The sequence below is a fragment of the Lutzomyia longipalpis genome, chromosome 1, assembly GCF_024334085.1.
Source record: "Lutzomyia longipalpis isolate SR_M1_2022 chromosome 1, ASM2433408v1".
Taxonomy (NCBI): Eukaryota; Metazoa; Arthropoda; class Insecta; order Diptera; family Psychodidae; genus Lutzomyia; species Lutzomyia longipalpis.
In genome coordinates this window covers 15471453-15491600 of record NC_074707.1, presented here as the reverse complement: position 1 = coordinate 15491600, position 20148 = coordinate 15471453, and the positions used below count along the sequence as shown (strand labels likewise).

Below are 20148 nucleotides of genomic sequence, written 5' to 3'. Positions count from 1 at the left end.
TTTTCTCTTAAAAAAATGTTTGAGCACTTTTTTTTGGCATATAAGTATTTCATCGGCAGATAAAAATCTAATTCATTTTCTGAAAAATTAGTAGACTGCTCATAATTTTGTTAATATACCATCTCATATTACCCATTTTTCCCCTAAATTAACTTGAAATTTTCTAAAGTTTTTTTTTATGGAATTCATCAACCAGAAGCCAAAGAAAATTGAGGAAAAACCAAAGAAAAAACAACAAATAAATTTTCCTCACATTTTCATCCCTTTATTGCCACCCAAAACAGTCTACAAGACAGTTTCCGGAAACAATTTAGGCAACGATGTCATCACCCTTGGTCGTCCTCGTGTAGATGAGCTGCGAGTGGTGCTTCACGACCAGCTTAATCTGACCATTCTCACGAAGCTCATTGAGGGCCTGCTTCGCCAGCGAACCGCGCACCTTGAGACGCTCAGACACCACGGAGGGAGTGATTAGCTTCCAGTGGGGAACTTCCTTGAGGAATTTGTCGTATGTGGCCTTATCGAAGAGAACCTGATTGTTCAGCTTATCGCGAACTTTTCCTTTTGACCACTTCTTCTTCTTGGCCTTGCCACCGCCAGACCCCTCCTTCTTCTTCTGTGTCTTCTGGGGCTGCTTCGCCGTTGATTTGGAATCCTTCTTAGGTGGCTGCAAAATTGAAAAAAGTGAGGTTAGATTTTCACTCTCAATGAATTTCTTTGGAGTTCTTTTGGATTTTTTGAGTTATTTTAATAAAATTCTTCACAATCCATCACTATTTACTCATTTAATAGCTTTTCTTATTCATCTTTGGGGAAATTAATGAGGAAAAACACGAGGAAAACTGCCCATAACACGTGAAAGCAACAACGCATATTTATGAATGAATTTTCTCATTGATTCCCTAAACATTCACGGTGTTCTCCACAAAATTTCCATTGCCGACGCATTAAATTTCTTATTCACAACACTTTTTAAAGATTTTGCGAGGTATTTGTGAAGAATTTCGAGAAAATTAGCGACAAAATAAAATTCACTCACCATCTTGTATGTTTTCACGCAAAAGAGAAATGGACATGAAACATTTCCCCTGAAACATCTCAGGAAACAAAAGTTTCACACAGCAAGGTCTTATTTCAACGGTGTTTCACGAAGAAATCTACGTATGTTTCATGGAAAATCCAGTGTTTCTCGTGATAATTGTTTCATGTAAGTGATAAACAGCCAACTTCATAGTGCACAATTTAAAAGCGCCGTGTAATTGTCAAAAATTTTCGCAAAATTTTGTTTTGTTGTGAAAAAATTTAATTTTCCGTCTGAATTTTCCGTGATTCGCCCAAATGGAGGTAGAGAGAAACTTGAAGGCAATCGAGGATGATGGGGCTGCTGTGGATTATGCAATAATCAATGAAGAAGAAGTGCGAAAGTCCAATCGATATGGTTTGCAGGCATTGATGGAAGGATTTGGCCAGGAATCTCTTGTTACAACATTTCTGTTAGTCTTACGGTACTGCCGGCAAATTGGCTGAATGCTCACTGTTTGCTTCCACTGCTTGCAGGAACCATGACATAAATCTGAGAAATCTCTCCCTCCTCACAGATGAAGATTTGGAAATTCTCGGAGTGACTGACAAGGAGATTCGTGCTGAGATGCTAAAAGACTTTGCAAATCAGCCAAATCAAGTACCTGGATATGATGAGTTAGTTTCCAGGCTAATCATTCCAGTCTTGGTCTAAGCTGGAAGGTCAGGCTTTCCGGGGATGTTAATTTTGGCGGGTTTTTCTCTTGTTTTTACAGACTGTTGGAAGAAATTGATCGTGATTCCCACAACACGATGACAATGAAGAACATGATAGCCCACCTGCATACGATCCATGCATCCATGGAGGCATCACACTGGAAGCTTTATGTGGAAAATCCCTGTGACATTCCCATTGGAGATCATGCATTTGCCTCATCCTACGTCATCAGGACACTCAATCAAATTACCAAAATTGCCACTGACCTTGATACAGATCTCAGGAGGATGCAGGAGGTAAGTTTACAAAGATTTTGTTCTTTTTTACTTAAATAGCATACCATGTATTGATATAAGCTAAATATTAGCAATTTTTTGACAATTTGTAGTGTTTGACGGTTCCTTCCTAACGTTTGACGTTTCTTCTCAGACTAGTTCTTTCTTTTTAAACTCCTGTCACTTTTAAAGCATTTGTCGTTTCTTTTCAAATGTTTCATGGTTTGTTTTGTAGTTCGTCACATTTTTTCCTGACATTTGACGTTGATTTTATAGTTTGACATTTCATTTCTAACGTCTGACGTTTCTTTTCTCAACGATCGATAATTTTTTAATGATTGCGGATTTATTTCTAATATTTTAACGTTTTTCCAGTTTTTTTTTTCTTATTTGTAGTTCCTTTTCTAAAGTAAAATGTATTTTTTTTTTCTTTTATTTGACATTTAATCCCGACTTTTACGTTAATCTTCTGACGTTTAACATATAATTTCTAAAATTTCATTTGCCTTTTTCATTTGACATTTTTTCTGCGACTTAACGTTTCTCCGTTCTAATATTTTCCTTCCTTTTCTGTTCCTGACACTTTTGTTCTAACGTTTGATGTTTCTTCTCTGAAATGTTTCTTTTCTAAGTCCTTCCTTTTAGGTTTTGTGGATGTCGAAATGACGTCCGGCCCTGCAAAATTATAAGAAGAAGAAAAATAAGTCCTTCCTTTACTTTTAAAACATTTGACACTTCTTTTTATAACGTTAAATGTTTCTTTCATATTTCTTAACCTTACTTTTGATATTAAACTTCTAATGATCAATAAATAATTTCTAACGGTTGACGTTTTCTTTAACGTTTGATGTTTCTTCTCTGAAATGTTTCTTTCTTAGCTTTTAAAACGTTTGTCATTTCTTTTCTAACGTTAAATGTCTCTTTTATATATATGTATATTTTTCTTGACATTTGATATTGAACTTCTAACGTTCACTAAATAATTTCTAACGCTTGACGTCTTTTATTTATCACTTGATGTTCTTTTCCTGTGGTTTGTCATTCCATTTTTCGAACATTTTTCTTCACTTTCTTTCTCTTTGTCATTTTGTTTTTTAACGTTCGATGTTCATGTTAAAACGTTTGACGTTTATGTTAAAAGATTTGACGTTTGTTTTATAACGTTTCTTTTCCAAGTTTTGACATTTCTCCGTTAAAGTTTCATATTTCTTTTCCTGTCGTTTGACGTTTGTTTTTTTTTTCGGTTGATGTTTTCGGTGTGACGCTAGACATTTATTTTCCAACAGGCCGTGTACGCGACTCAATTTTTGTATGGAATTCTTTGGTAAAAAATGAAGTTGGACTGCGCTTTTTTACTGACAGCATCAATCTCAAATCCGTTTGTACCATTAAATTCTACAACTAATAACCTACAAAATGACAGATTCTCAGCGTGCGATCAGAATTCTAAATGTCAAAAAATTAAAATTTTATTACCAAAGGCGAAAAATTCCCATACAAAAAGTGAGCCATTTTTGCTCTTCAACTTCAAAACCAAGTAGACCGTGTACAGGGCCTGTTTTCTAACGTTTAATATTTTGTATTTTTTAAAAAATGTTTTGTCGCTTATTTTCTTAACGTTTGACGTTCGTTTTCTCTTATTTAACTTTTTTTTCTAACATTTGACATTTCTTTTTCTACGTTACGCTTTACTAATATTTTCGTTTTTTTTTTTTAAATTTTTAACGTTTCTTTTCTTACGTTTAACGTACTTAAACACCCCTAAACTCTTCCTTTACGCCACTTAACTGAGAAGCCCTTAATCCCGTTCAAAAATCCTAAAAGAATGATTTTCATTCAATTTACAGGATCACGAAAGAAAGATTGCGCCAAAGAGAAAATCCGCAAAGCATTTGAGGACTCTCGGTGGTGTAGTTGGGATCCTCCTTGGGGGCTATTTAGTGTACAAATTGTCTACAAAGACGAATTTGGCAAAATTAACAGAGTACCTTCAGCCATTCCTGGATAATCAACCCACCACTGCACCTGGTGAGGGATGGTGAGTTGTAGTAGAGAAAAAAAAAGAAAAGCCAAAAACAATGAACTGAATGCCTTTAGAGTGAACTTCTTGGAAGGAAGAGAAAATTGGCACGATGCTGTGTAATTGATGAGCTGATATATTTTCTAATATTTAAATTTATTTTCAATACATTTTTGCTCTCTCATTGATAACCATCGAGTTTTGGCGTTGCCACCAATTCAATGCTCCTCTCTTCGGGGCAGCGTTCATATTCCAGCAGGATGAGGCTGTTTGTGCCCGCAAGGAGGAATTCCTTGGGCACGTAGAGGGTGATCTGGGGGCCAACAGTTGGCCAGTATCTGCCTAAATTGACGCCATTGAGGAATGCCACCCCTTTGCCCCATCCTGTGGGATCCAAGTAGGTGTCCATCAGTTGCTCCGGGGTCAATGCGAATTCTCCGCGGAAAAACACCGGTCCATTGCGTACGGTGCACTTTGTGGCGCCCTCTCGGAGAAGGTTCTCGCGGTAGAAGGGGCTCCGCTCCCGCGTGTGCACCTCAATGTCCTCAATATTCTCCAGCGGACACCCCGTAATGGTCCAGTTGAAGAGAATTGAATAATCAAGCGTGATCGAGCCGAGAATTCCTTTGAAGTCATTGGCAATGTCATAATTAATTCTTCCCTGACTCTCCACCAATATCTGCAACTTCTGCCCCGGCCAATTGGCCCAATTGATGGAGAGTGTATCAATTTTATTCTCTCGACTCAATATACCCACAAATTGTCGATCAATGTACACAATTGCACGATCGTGAAGCTTCTCAATCATCAATGCGCTGGGATCGCGACGTAATGGCGGGAGATCGCGCTCATAGAGCACAAGACCGGAATTCTGGTCCAATTCCTCAAATGAAACAGGCGTGCGCGACTCAACAGACCCCCGGCAGATGCTTCTGCGGGTGTGTCGTGAGAGAAGATTCTGTCGTGGTGTTAGGTAGACTTTTCCGTAGTTGAGCTTTGGGCTGGGATCGGGCACAGCAACACCCGGCATGACCACATGCCGTGAAATGGTGTCACGAATTGCAAAGAGTTTCGGTGTAGCGTCTCCGGCTTCAGTCATGGGGGCATCGTAGTCGTAGGAAGTAACATCCGCCTGGTAGCTGCCAATCCCGCCGTTATTGGCACCAGCTGTGAAGCCAAAATTTGTCCCGCCGAAGAACATGTAGAAGTTCACGCTGGCATTGTCGTGGAGCATATCATCGAGGGTTTTGACCACCTTCTCCGTGTCAACGCGCTGCATCCCCTCCTGCCAGTGGGTCAACCATCCGGGGTAGTATTCGGAATTGACAAGGGGACCCCTAGGACGGAATTTCCGTAGCTTCTCCCAGTACCCCGAGATGGTTTTTGCTGATAAAGTACAAAGAAGTTAATTAATCAATTAATTGTGCCCTTGAATTGAAGATATGGGTCTTTAGAGAACTCTTTTTGGGTCAAAATATATTTTTTAACCCATTTATAGCGAGTTTTAATTTAATCTCTTAACCCTTTAGGGACCATTGAGATTTTAGCTGTGTTTCTTTCAGACACAGCTTTTGTGTACCGAGCAAAATCGAAAGTCGTCAGATCGGGCTCAAACTTGGGATGAGCACGAATTAGGGTCCCCACATTCCAAAAAACGTATGCGCCAAAAAAAATTTTTTTTCCGGCCGGCCGTCCGTCCGGCCGGCCGGATTATAAACTTAAATTACAAGAGAACGGTGATAGATAGAGACTTGCGGTAAACGGCAAAGTTTAAATATCGACCTGAAGAAATCCGATTATGAGGTCAAATCCACCCCCCCCCACCCCCCCGTCCATCATTTTGAATAACCTCAAAATTTTGTTTTTGCTATATCTCAGCCCCTGTAATAGCTAAAAATCTAAAATTTTGATATGTTGTAGGGGCCATCAAGAGCTTTCCAACGATGCCTCATTTTCGAAAATCGGTCAAGCCGTTTAGTCAATATGGCCGCCACAATTTTTCATCGAAAATCGACCATAACTCGAAAACGGCTTGACCGATTTTGATCAACCCAGGCTCAAATGAAAGCTCTCAACCAGCCCTACAACTCTCTAGAACATCCGAAGTTTCAAAAGTGACCGCTAGGGGGCCAAAAATCAAAAACAAAATTTTCGATGAGTTTTCGATGAATATCTCGAAAACTACGACATAATTTTTTTTCATTTTTTCATATGTTGTAGCTGACCATATTATCTAGCTTCATGCCAAAAATGAAGAAAATCTATGGATCCGTTCTCGAGATATAGCCTTCCAAAGTTGGCATGTCATATCTCGGGTTCTACAAGTCCGATCTTGATCAACTCAAGCGCAAATGAAAAGTTTCGAGAAACCCTACAAATGTCTAGAACATTGCAACTTCGAAAAATGACCGCAAGAGGCGCTAAAATCGAAAACAAAGTTTTCGAAAATTTCGAACTCGAATTTTTCGAAAATGGCGACATAAATTTTTTTCATTTTTCGATATGTTATAGCTGACTTCGAGACCTTTAAAACAAAAAAAAATTTATGAAAATCTATGGATCCGTTCTCGAGATATAGCCTTCTAAAGATTTCTTAGGGTATGACTTTTCAACTTTTCCCGACTTTGCGCGTATTTAAATTAATTCGCGTTCTAGTTTGCTCTCACAAAATTGGTACACTGAAAGAAACACAGCTCCCGTAAGCTTGGTCAGCTTACCAGTACATTTCTTTTTTCTTTTAACAATTTTTGAAAAGATATTCGCAAAGAAATCATTAAGGAATGGAATATAAAACAGATGTTTATGTAGGAAATTTAAAAAAAAATGGAATAAATGTTTCAAAAATTCGTCATTGACAAAACATTAGTGCGAATGTTTCAAGTATTTTTGGAAACAAAGAATTTGCAATGTTTGGATAAATGTGGGTAAAATTGGTAAGTTTATTTGGCGATTTTTTTGCTGAAATGAAAATTGGTAAGTCTTCATAAAAGAAAATATAAATATCAAAATAAATCAATATTTTCTTCTAACTCTGACAGCCATCTTGAAACATAATATTGATGGTTTTGAAAATCTTATAAATAATCCAATTAATGATAAAATAGAATGAATCCAATTTCGAAGAAATTTCTTGATTTATTACAAAATTATAATCCTTTCGCACCCGCGTGAAACTTTGAAATATTGAAACATTTTTTCATTGCTCTTTTTATTCAGGAAATTTTCTGAAAACACATTTCTTTGTTATAACGTTTTCCTTTGACTCTTCTATGTAAATTGTTTGTTTGGAAAATTCGAAAAATCTATCAATTAATTAATCCTTTCATGTTCTTTGCGTCATACGTTGATCCAAAGGTGAAACATCATATTTTCTTGAATTTCAACGAATTTAATTGTTTTTTTATTTCAAGTTTGAAATGCGTTGAGTTTACGTAAATGATGCCAAAGAAGACGTTCTAACCGAGAAATGTCTTCTGAGAGGTCTGAGACCATCCATAGAATAAATATCGCGATGAAAAGATCGAATGTTTTCAAGTTTCGCATGAAACATTGAAACACACGGTCTTTTTATCACGATTATTTACCTATTCTTTAGAAGCTTTCAAAAAATATTTATTTGGCCAAAATGATATCTTTAGCCTCATTTATGTAAATTCAACTGATTTCTAACTTGGAAAAACAATTAAATGCAATATAATTTAGGAAAACAAAATGTTTCACGTCTGTGGCAGCATATTATCCAACAGACACGAATGGGTTAAACGTTAAACGAATTGAATGAATTTTTTGTGAATTTTAGCTTTATTCAGGCAAACTTAAAAATTATTCTTGTTAATGTTACGAAACTTGCCCGTACGTACAATTTAATATTGGTGCAGTTAATAATTCCATGCCGTATTTTATTGGAATATCGTGCTTTGAAGTTCATTTTTACTACTTTTTTTTCATTTTTAGCGAAGAAATTCATAATAAACTTTTTTTTGTTTTACAAATTTGACTAATAAAAAGATTTTCAGTTTTTTTATTTTATTTTCTCAGAAAATATTTTATTTCTTCGTTTTCCCTTTAAATTATCTAATGGACAATCAATGCTTCTTGACAAAAAAACTGAGTGCCTAAAGAAAGTAGTTAAAGATAACGATACACGAGGCATTGTAAATAGGGCATGCAAATAAGGTAAGAATGGTCATAAGTTTATTCAGTTTTTGTCAAAAAAAAGGCGGTAAAAAATGTTTATTTACAAAATTTCTGTTGTTTTCCTTACATTAACCCATCCTCACTTTTTGTATGATATATCATACGCAAAATTGGTAATTTTTGATTAATTTTTATGACGCGAATTCGCAAAATTTTCCTTCCGGGTTAGTGTTTTCCACTTTTATATACCCTTAACTCTTTATATTAATTTTTCTGGGTGTCAAAAACATAAAATAATGTTATTTTTTGACAAAAATCTGAGTGTATCCAAATGCAAAGTTGTCCGGGAACCAAAATGTGTGTATTTTAAGTGACAATTTCCTTTTTCTCTGTATTATTTTGTGCAAAATCTCTTATTTATTAATAAAACTTTGTGAATTAAGCAAAATATCCATCTCCGGTCGCAAATTATTTAATATTTTACGCGATAAACATCTGCGTATGATATATCATACGTTGGTTGAATTGAGGTACTTTTTAGGTTAAAGTTCAAGTTTATTTCTGTGAGGGAAGATCTTAGAGTTTGGGAATGAAAATATAAATTGCAGTGAAAAGAAATGTCAGGAAGTGCTAAAACAGATACATCGTAAGTATTAAAAAGTATCTAACACCGGGAAATATAAAAATTATAGCGAAAATCTTGATTTTTGTAGGTCTGAGAATGAAGAAGGATAGCACATCCGGCTGTGTCCGGAGACTTGTCAGCATGCTCACAAGAAGTCTCCGTCCTAGAGCAAAACATGCAACATGAGATGGTTATTTTACTTCCTGGCTACGCAACTGTTAGCGATGAGGATAACTGTGGTAATCACGACAAGTTCAGTCTCTATATTCTTAGAGCTAGAACTCTACAAGAACGCGGTGAGTTGATTCTGAAACCCAGGGATTAGAGTTCTATTGGATCAATTAATTAATTCTGGTCCAAAATGTAGCCAGAATACTTCATTTTAACATAAATTATGTAATTTATGCATTTAAATAAATTAAAATCTTTGTTTCAACACTGAGAAAAAATTGAATTTTTTCAACCCCCTTTCGTAAAACGTATGATATATCATACGGTGTCTACCGACGCCCCCATGGGGGCTAAAAATTTTATTTTCAGGAATTATATTTCTTATAGGCTTATTAATCAAATTCTAGAAAATGAAGGTCCTGTACAGCAGATCTATGACCTCGTTAGCATGTTAAATGCAAATTCGAGCAAAATAATCTTTGTCTTAAAAACAAATAAAAAGAGTTTACTTACATGGTCCAAAATCAATTGTAGCAAAGACATTTTCCACACTACCACAAGCTAGCATGCCTGGTCCGTCTGTCGTGAAGAGGAGCGCCTTATCCTGAATATATTTGAGAGTTTCGTCTCTCAACCACTTCATATAATTAGCGTCGCATGCCTTGAATGACCCGTACTCATTCTCCACTTGAACCATTATTATGGGACCCCCGTTGCCGTACAGATAAGGTTGCATTTTAGGCATGAGTACCCCATACCATTTCTCCACTTCTCTCAGATAATCTGTAGTAGGTGGAAAGGCAATGAATAGGTTAAAAAGGTAAGTGTAGGTGTAGCGATAAGATTGTTATTTCGATTCAATTAGATAAATTACTTCTTAAGGCTATTTATAGGGCATAGAATAAGGGTAGTTATAGTATTTCGTCGTAATTTTATTTATTTGTTGTATTAACGACGTGGAAAAATTAATAATTCAGCGAAAATTAATTTAAATTAACGGAAAAGGTGGAAAGTTTATAGATTTTTTGATTTCTATTTTAAATGGGTTTGCAGCAAAATTAAAGATTAAAGGAAAAGTATCAATCTCATATACCATTTATAAATATGATAGAAGCCTATGAAACATTTAAATATTCGTTCTTTTCATTGCCATATTAATTTATAGATTCTCTTAGAGGACAATTCTCATTTAAATCATCATTGATCAATTCTATATTAATTTAATGTATTTTTAACATAGAAAACAATTATATTTAGGAAAACTTTGCGTTCTTTCCGTCTACATTAACCCTTTCGCGTTCTTCTTATTACACATTGACTCAAAGAGCAAACATTCAATTTTACCGAATTGCAATGATTTTAAATGTTTTTCCAAGTTAGAAATGAGTTTGATCTACGCAAATGAGGTTAAAGAAGACGTTATACTCAATGTAAAAATGTTTGTATAGTCCTATAAGGAGGTAAGTGACTTTTGTTCAGATTTTTTTACGTTTTTCCACTTTTCTCAGCCCCAGAGTAGAAAAAATTCAAAATTCTGGTACATCAAAACCTGCATTGGTATTTCCTCTTTCATTTGCTTTTTACCCCATCAAAATCCGTCCAGTAGATCCTGAGAAAAACCTACCTTTGTGTTTTGAAGAAAATCTGAAGATGGCGTCGCATCTAAGATGGCGGAAAGTGATTTTCTTATTCTTCAATAATAAGTCTTCAAATGTGACCAACATTTGAAAATCAAGTTTAAGTAAAACGTTAAGAAAAATAAAAACATTGAATTTCATCAACTCTCAAAAGAGACCCCCCTTAATTCAATAAATTCTAAATTCTAATTCTAACGTGTGACCCAATAAACACGAAAGGGTTAAAACGTTCCACAACGACTAACGTATTTTTTAAAGCATCTTAACTCAATCAAAAAATGCTCTTACGAGGTTTGAGTTTAATCCGAAAAATTCGTATCATTTTTAACGTCTAAAATACTCGTTAATAAAATCAATTTTTATATCGATTACCGGTCATAAATTAATATTTCACAAGAAGAATAATGGGAGCCATTAAGAAAATGAAGCAACATCTTACCTGAATCAAAGGTTCTTAGCTGTATTTTAGGGTATTTTGTAAGAAGCCAATATGGGAAACCTCCCATATCCCTTTCAGCACAGATGTAGGGCCCAGGACGAAGAATAACCAGGAGATCCTCTTGCACAGCTAAATCCAAGAAATGCTCCAAATCCGCCATTCCACTCCACACATATTGATCATTGTCTTTTGGATTATGAAGTGACCACTCAACGTACCTGTTGAGGAGTTTGTTTATTGTTTTACTTTATTTCCATCCAACTCAGTGATTTTTTTAAGACACAAAACACAAAGCAATAAAACTTACGTGCTAACAGCATTCAGCCCAGTTGCACGCATTGTGCGTAGTTTTTGCCGCCAATTTTCACGTGGAGCTCTGAAGTAGTGAAAGGACCCAGAAATGTAGCGAAAGGGTTTTCCATCGAGCAAGAAAGTATCATTCTCATAATCAACTTCAAATTTTCTTCCATGCGAAAAAGTTTCCTCCACAACTGCCCTTTGAACATTTGATTCAAGAATTAATTGAGAATTCACAGAAAGAGCACCAAAATACAGTAAAATTACGAAAAATTCAAATATTTTTAACATTTTGTATTTATCGAGCAACTTAATGAAAAAAAAAATCGTCAAAACCACTCTTGAGAATGCCAATAACTAATGAACTTGTCGGTCTGAGTGCTCACACTCAAATGAGTCGGTGCTTTCTGAAATATGCCATACACAGCAGAAAAGTTTAATGCTCCCACTTTAGAGTTGTACAACATACATTTATATTCTCAAGTCAGATATAAAAGTAAAGAACCATCTGCAGAGTATTAGAATTGAGCATCAACCAAAAATATTCCATGGGAATCAATTAAGAAACGAATTTCGCAGTATTTGTTCAATATGATAAATTACTTGCGACGGCGGTGGTTTTCGCTGATACTTGCAAAAGACGTTCTGTTAGTATAGAAAACGATCTAAAATTATTTTTAGAATTTTTTTAAAGTTTAAATTCCGAGTTTATTTAATTTGAGATTTTTAAAGGTTTTAAAAAATGTTTCATAAACATAAACATAAGAAAAAGCTTTCTATACTGATTAAGCTAAGATAACACGGAAAATATTGGGGAAGTCCATGGCTAATTAATAACTAAAGAAAACACATAAACACGCCCCACTTATATTTAATTTTTCATTATTTATTTATTTTTTTATTTATGACGAATAAATCTAAATTGTTCATTAAGAAAAACTATTAATAAATAAAGGAAAAATTAATGGAAATGTCTGATATATTCCAAAAACTACCAAATACTACTCCGTTTTACCCTATTAAAAACAATTTAATCGTAAAAACGGTTTTTAAGCAGTTTCCTTCCAGTTTCTTCAGAACGATTTTCTGAAAATAAAATGATTAAACAGTTTAATTATTTCCTTTGAGTAATTGTTTTCTAACTCTCTTTTGCAGATTTTTATTGTTTTTTTTTATAAACGGAATTCTTTGGTAAAAAACCGATTATTTCACGGCCAAATAATTACTTACTACGTATCAGGGGGAGATTAACTGGGAAAATAGATGACCTAACATATTAACTAATTTTTTGGAACATTAAAAGGAGTTCAAGCTTAACTCTTTCGCGTTCTTTGGGTCATACGTAGACCGAAACGTGAAACATTTTATTTTCCTAATTTTTCAAAAATTTAATGATTTTTCAATATTAGGAATGCATCAGATTCACACAATAGAGGCCAAAGAAGACGTTCTGGCCCAGAAAAGTCTTCTAAAAGCATTTACAGAATTAATATTGTGATAAAAAGAGCGCATGTTTCAATGTTTCACGTGGACGCGAAAGCATTAAAAAGGCGTGACGAAAACTTAGCATTTTCATATAAAGAAAATCTTATTAAATCACAAATAAAGTCACAATAAAATAATTAAGATTATAGAATTAACAAATATTGGAAAAAACCATTTTTAGATTTTAACGTAAATTTTTAACATTTTATGAGTTTACTTTTCTTCTCAAGCCATCAATGCAAATTAAATTCACTAAAAAGCTAATCTCAGGCCCAAAGGTGAGCATATCCATAAAACCTTTTGCTTTTTGTCTCTATTTTTTTTTCTTCTACAAATCATCCCACATGCTGAATATGATAAATCTAACGATCAATCGCGAAAATTTTTGCATATTAATTTGTGAACTTTGTGAAGGAAAGTCAATCATAACGCGTCCAGTTATAAGAGTTGGTGTCCCACAACGTGTAGAAGTTTGTTTATGCGTTGTAATGCAATTTGTGAGCAGAATTAGTAGACAAATTTGATTTTTTTGTAAAATTCGGAAATTTGATGGATGAAAATGGTCATATCTCTTGTTCTATAAGACCTACAGAAATTTCTTGATTAGTTTTGGAAAGGTATTAAAACAGGCTATAAATTGACATAAATTTCAATAATTTTCAAGGTCACCTCTAGAACACAAAATGGCGGCTTTTTGTTTTACCAAAACAGTTTTTCGCATTTTTCGTCCTCAAGAAATGGTTCTAGAGGTTTCTGATGTTCTAGAAAGTTGTAGGGTATTGCAAAAGCTTTAATTTGATACCAAGTTGAGCAAAATCGGACAAGCCGTTCAAGAGATATGGTTCTTAGAACTTTTCAAATTCAAGAATTTTTAAAATGGCTATATCTTCTAAACGGCGACATAGATTTTCTTCATTTTCGGACTGGTGAAAGATATTGAGTCAGGCTACAACATATCAAAATTTAAAAGAAATCGATAATGGGGATTCGAAGATATTGTCCCTTAAAGTTAGGCAATTTTTGTTTTTGATTTTAGCGCCTCTTGTGGTCATTTTTAGAACTTGAAATTTTCTAGGCAGTTGTAGGGCTTCTCAATACCTTTTATTTGATACCAAGATGGTCAAAATCGGTCAAGCCGTTCTCGAGATATATCGAAAAAACACTTTTTGCTTTAGGCCGCCATATTTGCTAAACGGCTTGACTGATTTTCAAGTATGAATTATCGATGAAAACGTCTCACTGCGCTCTATAACATACTAAAATTTCAGACCTCTAGCTATAAGGGAAGTGGTTTACAGTAGTTCAAAATGGCGGATGGCGGCCATCTTGGATTTTGAAAATGCGAGAAAATGAAATTTTACACCCACATTTCTATAGAAAACTTCAAACCCGAAGTCTCTATTTGTTACCGTTCGCGAGCTACAAGACAAAGTTTGGGCGACCGGCCGGCAGGACGGCCGGCAGGACAGCCGGCAGGCCGGCCGGAACAAAATTTTTCCACCACCATTTTCGTAATGTGGGATGTCTAAAACGAGCTCATACCAAGTTTGAGCCCGATCTGAGGTGGTCGGAAAATCCAACGATTACAATACTTGGTGTTGGCCACGAAGTGGAACACCAACTAATTAATAGAGATGGAAGAAAATATTTTTTTAAAGTAAAATTTACCGCTATTGCTTTTGATTTATTTCTCTAATTCCTTTAGAACCTTTTCAGCTCATATTCGATCAATTAATAATCAATATTTAATACATTAGATGCGCAATGAATGTAATGTTGGTATCAGAAGTGTAAGACCTAATGTTATCGCATATTTGCATCATATAAAAATGAGAACTCACACTAATAAAAAAAATAGTGAGAGAAAATATTGGAATTTCAGACACAACGAGTAGGTCAGGTCAAGTCAGTCCAATAAAATATTCATAACTACTGCCAAGTCCAAGAGCATCCAAAATTTCCTCCCTGAAAAATTCCTTTCCTTGCCAAACTTCAGACAACAATAGACTAATAGGTCACAGTATATATTGCCAAAAATATATGTTTATATGGAAAAAAAAGTCCACATAGTTTTTATTCATAACTGGAATGAATTAAAGTGGTTATAAATGCAATGAAGAAGCGTTAGGATTTATCCATCCAGTAGGGAATAACTTTTAAAGGATACCATAGTTGGTATAGGCGCCTTCTGGTATTCCAACATCATGATTGTATTAGCACCCACTCTGAGTAATGATTCTGGGATATAGAGGGTTATTTGTGGACCTACAACAGGCCAGTAGCGTCCAAGATTGAAACCATTGACGTAGAGAACTCCTTTCCCCCAGGATGTTGTATCTAAGTAGGTATCTCCGATATTGTCAGCTGTTACCGTGAGGGTTCCCAAGAAGAACACAGGTCCGTCCGTTAGAACGCCATTTTTGTTAGGCAGGGCAACTGTATTGGTCCGAACGTTTTGAATAAATTCATTCATGGAAGCTCTATTTGTAAGAGGATATCCTGATATATCCCACGTTCTCAGCTCTTCCAGTTCTCCTTGACGCTGTTGAATCGTTACGTTATCCAGGATACCTTTAATGTCGTCCAGTTTGTTGAAGTTAACTCTTCCTTGATTTTCAACTAGGATCTTTAGACGTGATCCTGAACCCGGATTTAAAGGTAACTTGTTAACAGCATTCCCACGCGATAAGCATCCAACAAGGAGATCATCTTGATAGACAAGGGCACGATCTGCTAGCCCATTAATCGTCAAAACTGTTGGATCTATCCAAATTTTAGGCAAGTTAGTTTCATAGAGAACTAAACCAGACATTTGGCGCAAACTCTCAAAAGTTTGCAGTTCAGATCCGACCCTTGTGTTTTCGATCAAAAACTGTCCTTCTGGTGAAAACAACTTAGCAACAGGATGAAGAGCTATGTCTGGATAGGCACGACCGACTTTAGCTTCAGGAACAGGCGTTGTAGGGAGTGTAAAGAACTCCCCGATGACATTTCTAATTTTTAAGAGTTTCATTGTTGGATTTCCTGCTTCGTCCATTGGGGCGTCGTAGTCGTAGCTTGTGAGATCAGCTTCATAGGTTCCAATACCCCAATCATTAGCACCCGCTGTAAACCCGAAGTTTGTTCCTCCGAAGTACATGTAGAAGTTAACACTGGCTCCATCCTGGAGCATACGACGCAGGACATTAGCCACTTCATCGCCATCACGACGTTGATTGTCTTCCTGCCAGTGCGTCAGCCAGCCAGGATAGAATTCGGAGTTAACGAGAGGTCCTGTTGGTTGATGCCTCCGCACCAATGCCCAAATTGATTCAATCTCATCAATTCGATCAATTCCAAAATCCGTCGTTACGAAAGCTCCTTCAGTTATTCCACATTCAAAATGCTCGTTTGGAATGTCAACGGTGAACAGGACTGCACTGTCTCCTACATACTTTTCAGTTTCATTCTTTAACCAGGACATGTAGTTCTTGTCACAAGCTGGGAAAACTCCGTATTCATTTTCCACTTGAACCATGATGATATTTCCACCTTTGCCGTAAAGGTAGGGATCAATTTTTGCAAACAGGACTTCATACCAGGTACTAACGGCTGCTAGGTAGTTAGGATCACTGGTTCTAACACGAATACCGGGATATTGGGAAAAGAGCCAATAAGGAAGACCTCCCTGAAACATAATAAGTTATGAATTAAGGACCTGTAAATCCTGAGCTAGATCTTGAAAGTAAAAACATACATTGTCCCTTTCGGCACAAATATAGGGACCGGGCCTTAGAATAACATAGAGACCAAGTTCTTGACAGAGGTCCAAGAAATATGGCAAATCAGCAAACTCCTCCCACTCGTAGATATTAGGCTCAGGCTGATGAGTGGCCCATTCAACATAAGTGTCGATCACGTTGAGCCCTGCTGACTTCATAACAGTCAACTTATCCTTCCACGTATCTCTAAAGGCACGAAAATAGTGGAATGATCCAGCAACATATTGGAATTTTCTTCCATCCATCTCAAAGTCTGTCTCCCCAACTCGGAAAGTTCTCTGCAATGTTTGAAGAAGGTTTAAATAATTTCTTACATGATTGACTAACAATAGCTATGATTTTATTATGCTACACATAATAAAAAGAATTCAAGCAAAAAACACTCTTACTTTAGATTCTTTAGACATTTTTCTGAATACGCGCAGTCAAAACACGTTGAGTGATAATGTTTAACTAAAGTATCATGTGAAGAAAGAAAAAGCCGTTACTCCCATGGAGAATTTTATTAGCATATCTGAGTAGAGATTGAGCAGAAACAAAGATAAGATTAAAAATTCGTTACTTTTTTAAACATTTAATTAAAATATTAAATATTGAACTGGTTTGAATTATTTTGCCAAGCTCAAATGAAAATGACTGGAAAAATACTTCAAAATAAGGAAACACATCGAAGAATCTTTACGGATTATTAAATTGATAAGGAAATATAAGACTACGTTCTTCATGAAGCGTTAGCCAGGCAGACGGTGCTATAACAGTTCAAACGCATCTTTACAATTTTAGTTATAGCTTTTGTGGTTTTAACAATTTTTACATAATTTATTCAAATTTCTTAACTTATCAATTTTGTCTCAGTTTGGATTTTATCAAACATCCAATTTTGCTGATTATCAGGTTAATGTCAGGTTAATGAGCGTTTAATGTGAGTTAGGGAATTTTGAATAAAATTGAAAGAAAATGTTAAATAAAAAATCAGCCTTTTCCTAAAAAAAAGCAGACAGACGCTTATAAAGCTCTGGCCAAAGTTTTAAGGATACTTTTAACAGTATCCTGCTTTTAAAGTCCTGCTTCCCTAACTCCTGTCAAGTTTCTAATAAAGATTAAGAGATTGAATCTAAGCGATAGAAACCATTAAACCCACAACTACAAGAGAACGAAGAGAACGCTAGTTGTAACGAAATCAGCAAACTTTAAGAAATTGTTTAGAACGTAAGTCAAAGAATAAAAAATTATTTTTTCTCTCTTATCTAACTATTCAACTCCATTTCCGTGAAGTGTAGCTGTGTAGTGGAGACAGCGTGCTATCAATGTCTGACGAGCTACACGATCTTACTTTCACTCCTTATCATACTTTTTTTTTTGCTTTGCGGGAGTCACAACTAAATATATACAATTATATACAAAATATTTATTATATCTGTAATACATACTTCATCGTCTCCCGTGACGGCGATAACAATTCCTGCGGTTACGGCTCCCACAACCACAAGCCCCACAATGCCAGCCAAGATGTACGTCTTGAGTGTCATCTGCCTGAAGATTGGAAGAAAAACACATTTATTGAGATCTGATAGAAGAAAAGAATAATTCCCATCTTATCGATGAAGCAGAGATAAGATTTATTGGATAATTTATTTCACAAAATGAATGAGAAGTCTTTGAAATATGCTCCTGCATTGCCACTCCTAAGAAATTCCTACCTGTACACACAGCGAAGGTGATAAAAGCTCCTGAATACTTACAGTAGTGCTGTAGTGTAGAGTTTTGAGATGAAATGCAATGTATTTGGCACAAGGCATTGATCGAATGCAAATGCACCAAAGGTAAGAATAATAAATTAAAAGACTTACATGGTGAAGACGAAGAAATCCAACTGAACACCTTTTGACGAGTATTGAACGCAAACTGAGCAATTATCTGATGAAGCTTGAGAATATAATAGGCAAAATATCGAATTATCAGATGTGATTAGATTAATGGGACCCACTTGAAACTGATAGTGGGCTTCTCTAGGATGAGCCATAAATGAAAAATGGGTTTTAATTGATACGCGCCGACTGTGGTATGCATGTTAGCATATTTTCCCAGCCCGTTGTTCGTTGGGTTCATTGAGAGTTTGAAAAATGTATGTCGATAAAGCTCTCGATGAAGTTGAGCTTTTGCGCAAGCTCTACATATTTCGTTAACACTAAAATGCACTGTGGGGAAAAAATACTCGCATGTAGTGCTCGAGTATTTGTTATAAAAAAATTATTCTCTAAAATAAAAATCAATTAATCATGTAATTAATCTATATAATAAAGAAAGGTCTCTCTAAAATATGGTGTCTGTTCAGCTATGCATTTCTACACCGTTGGTCCGATCGTGATGAAATTTGGTACAGAGACTACTGATACCAGGCGGTTTTTACCAACGGCATTCATTTTCCCCCCAGAGCCCCCCTTCACATAGCCCCCATATAAAAATCACGCTTTTTTGACTACTTTTTGAATTCGGCGCCATAAATGTTGTGTGAAATTCACTTTTTCCCTTTGCAATATCTGTTGGAGGTTTTTGCGTAGCCCATCTATACAATAAAGAAAGGTCTCTCTAAAATATGGTGTCTGTTCAGCTATGCATTTCTACACCGATCGTGATGAAATTTGGTACAGAGATTACTGATACCAGGCGGTTTTTACCAACGACATTCATTTTCCCCCCAGAGCCCCCCTTCATATAGCCCCCATATAAAAATCACGCTTTTTTGACTACTTTTTGAATTTTGCGCCAAAAATGTTGTGTGAAATTCACTTTTTCCCTTTGAAATATCTGTTGGATATTTTGTGTGGCTCATCTATATAATAAAGAAAGGTCTCTCTAAAATATGGTGTCTGTTCAGCTATGCATTTCTACACCGTTGGTCCGATCGTGATGAAATTTGGTACAGAGACTACTGATACCAGGCGGTTTTTACCAACGAATAAATCTTCCATTAAATATATTTCAATTCATCACAATTCCTTTCTCCCTCTAAAATTTGCGCGAAGCGCAAGAATTCCCCGCGAAGCGGGGCGAGGTAAATTGGAGCGAAGCGACAATTTACCTCGTTTTAACATAAATTTAAAAATAAGTTAGAAGACAAAGGACAAGAAAAGAAATATGTAATATAGTCAATTCTAATAAAATATGGAATATCTAGGAAATTTTTAGAGCAAAAGAATTTTCTTACATATTTTTTTTTCTTTTTCTATTTAATTCTTATTTTAAATCTCTGGAATTTAGTGCGTAAACACGTTAAGCTGAACATCCTGAAGGCTAAAGAAAAAACATCGTGTTAGGAAATAAAACTATGAATTTATTATTAAGAGATATATAATTTAAGAAGAAGCTAACTTGACTTATTTTCTAGGTCTTCTGAAAAAACATAGATCTACAAAAAATTTTAGTCTTGCTTTGAAAGGCTTAAACATAGTTTGAAACACTTTGGCCTAGGTTGAAAAATTGAGGCCTAGTTTTAGAAAATTTAGGCCTTTAGCCTAAAAAACTTAGGTTTGGTCTATAGAATTAAATACCTAGCTTGAGAA

General features: G+C 35.5%; 5 protein-coding genes across 6 annotated transcripts in view; 1 reads left to right on the top strand and 4 right to left on the bottom strand.

The window, feature by feature from the left end:
* The window catches only part of LOC129792167 (alkaline phosphatase-like), a 531254-nt gene that overhangs the window by 357680 nt on the left and 153426 nt on the right, over window positions 1-20148 (bottom strand). The window lies entirely within an intron of this gene.
* The window catches only part of LOC129792850 (40S ribosomal protein S25), a 137947-nt gene continuing 118038 nt past the window's right edge, over window positions 240-20148 (bottom strand). The window contains exons 1-2 of one of the 2 annotated variants that reach the window (XM_055832232.1): window positions 1040-1109; window positions 240-667 (exon numbers count right to left, since the gene is read on the bottom strand). In XM_055832232.1, coding sequence (XP_055688207.1) covers window positions 311-667; window positions 1040-1042 — 360 coding nt within the window. In that variant the 5' untranslated portion in view covers window positions 1043-1109 and the 3' untranslated portion in view covers window positions 240-310. Of the gene's footprint in view, window positions 668-1039; window positions 1110-20148 lie in introns of those variants that run through there. The other variant, XM_055832240.1, reaches the window with a different exon arrangement.
* Window positions 1229-4224, top strand: LOC129792685 (uncharacterized). Its single transcript, XM_055832004.1, has 4 exons — window positions 1229-1493; window positions 1558-1698; window positions 1797-2034; window positions 3861-4224. The coding sequence occupies exons 1-4, from the start codon at window positions 1339-1341 to the stop codon at window positions 4053-4055; spliced, it is 729 nt and encodes a 242-aa protein (XP_055687979.1). The 5' UTR covers window positions 1229-1338; the 3' UTR covers window positions 4056-4224.
* On the bottom strand, window positions 4149-11786 carry LOC129792061 (beta-galactosidase-like). The gene is made up of 4 exons (XM_055830774.1): window positions 11350-11786; window positions 11043-11260; window positions 9480-9749; window positions 4149-5419 (listed from the first exon to the last, which is right to left on the bottom strand). The coding sequence occupies exons 1-4, from the start codon at window positions 11628-11630 to the stop codon at window positions 4215-4217; spliced, it is 1974 nt and encodes a 657-aa protein (XP_055686749.1). The 5' UTR covers window positions 11631-11786; the 3' UTR covers window positions 4149-4214.
* LOC129791946 (beta-galactosidase-like) lies at window positions 14864-18490 on the bottom strand. Its single transcript, XM_055830630.1, has 4 exons — window positions 18436-18490; window positions 18016-18118; window positions 16561-16863; window positions 14864-16491 (listed from the first exon to the last, which is right to left on the bottom strand). Coding segments are annotated over exons 1-4 (1944 nt in total). The 5' UTR covers window positions 18438-18490; the 3' UTR covers window positions 14864-14955.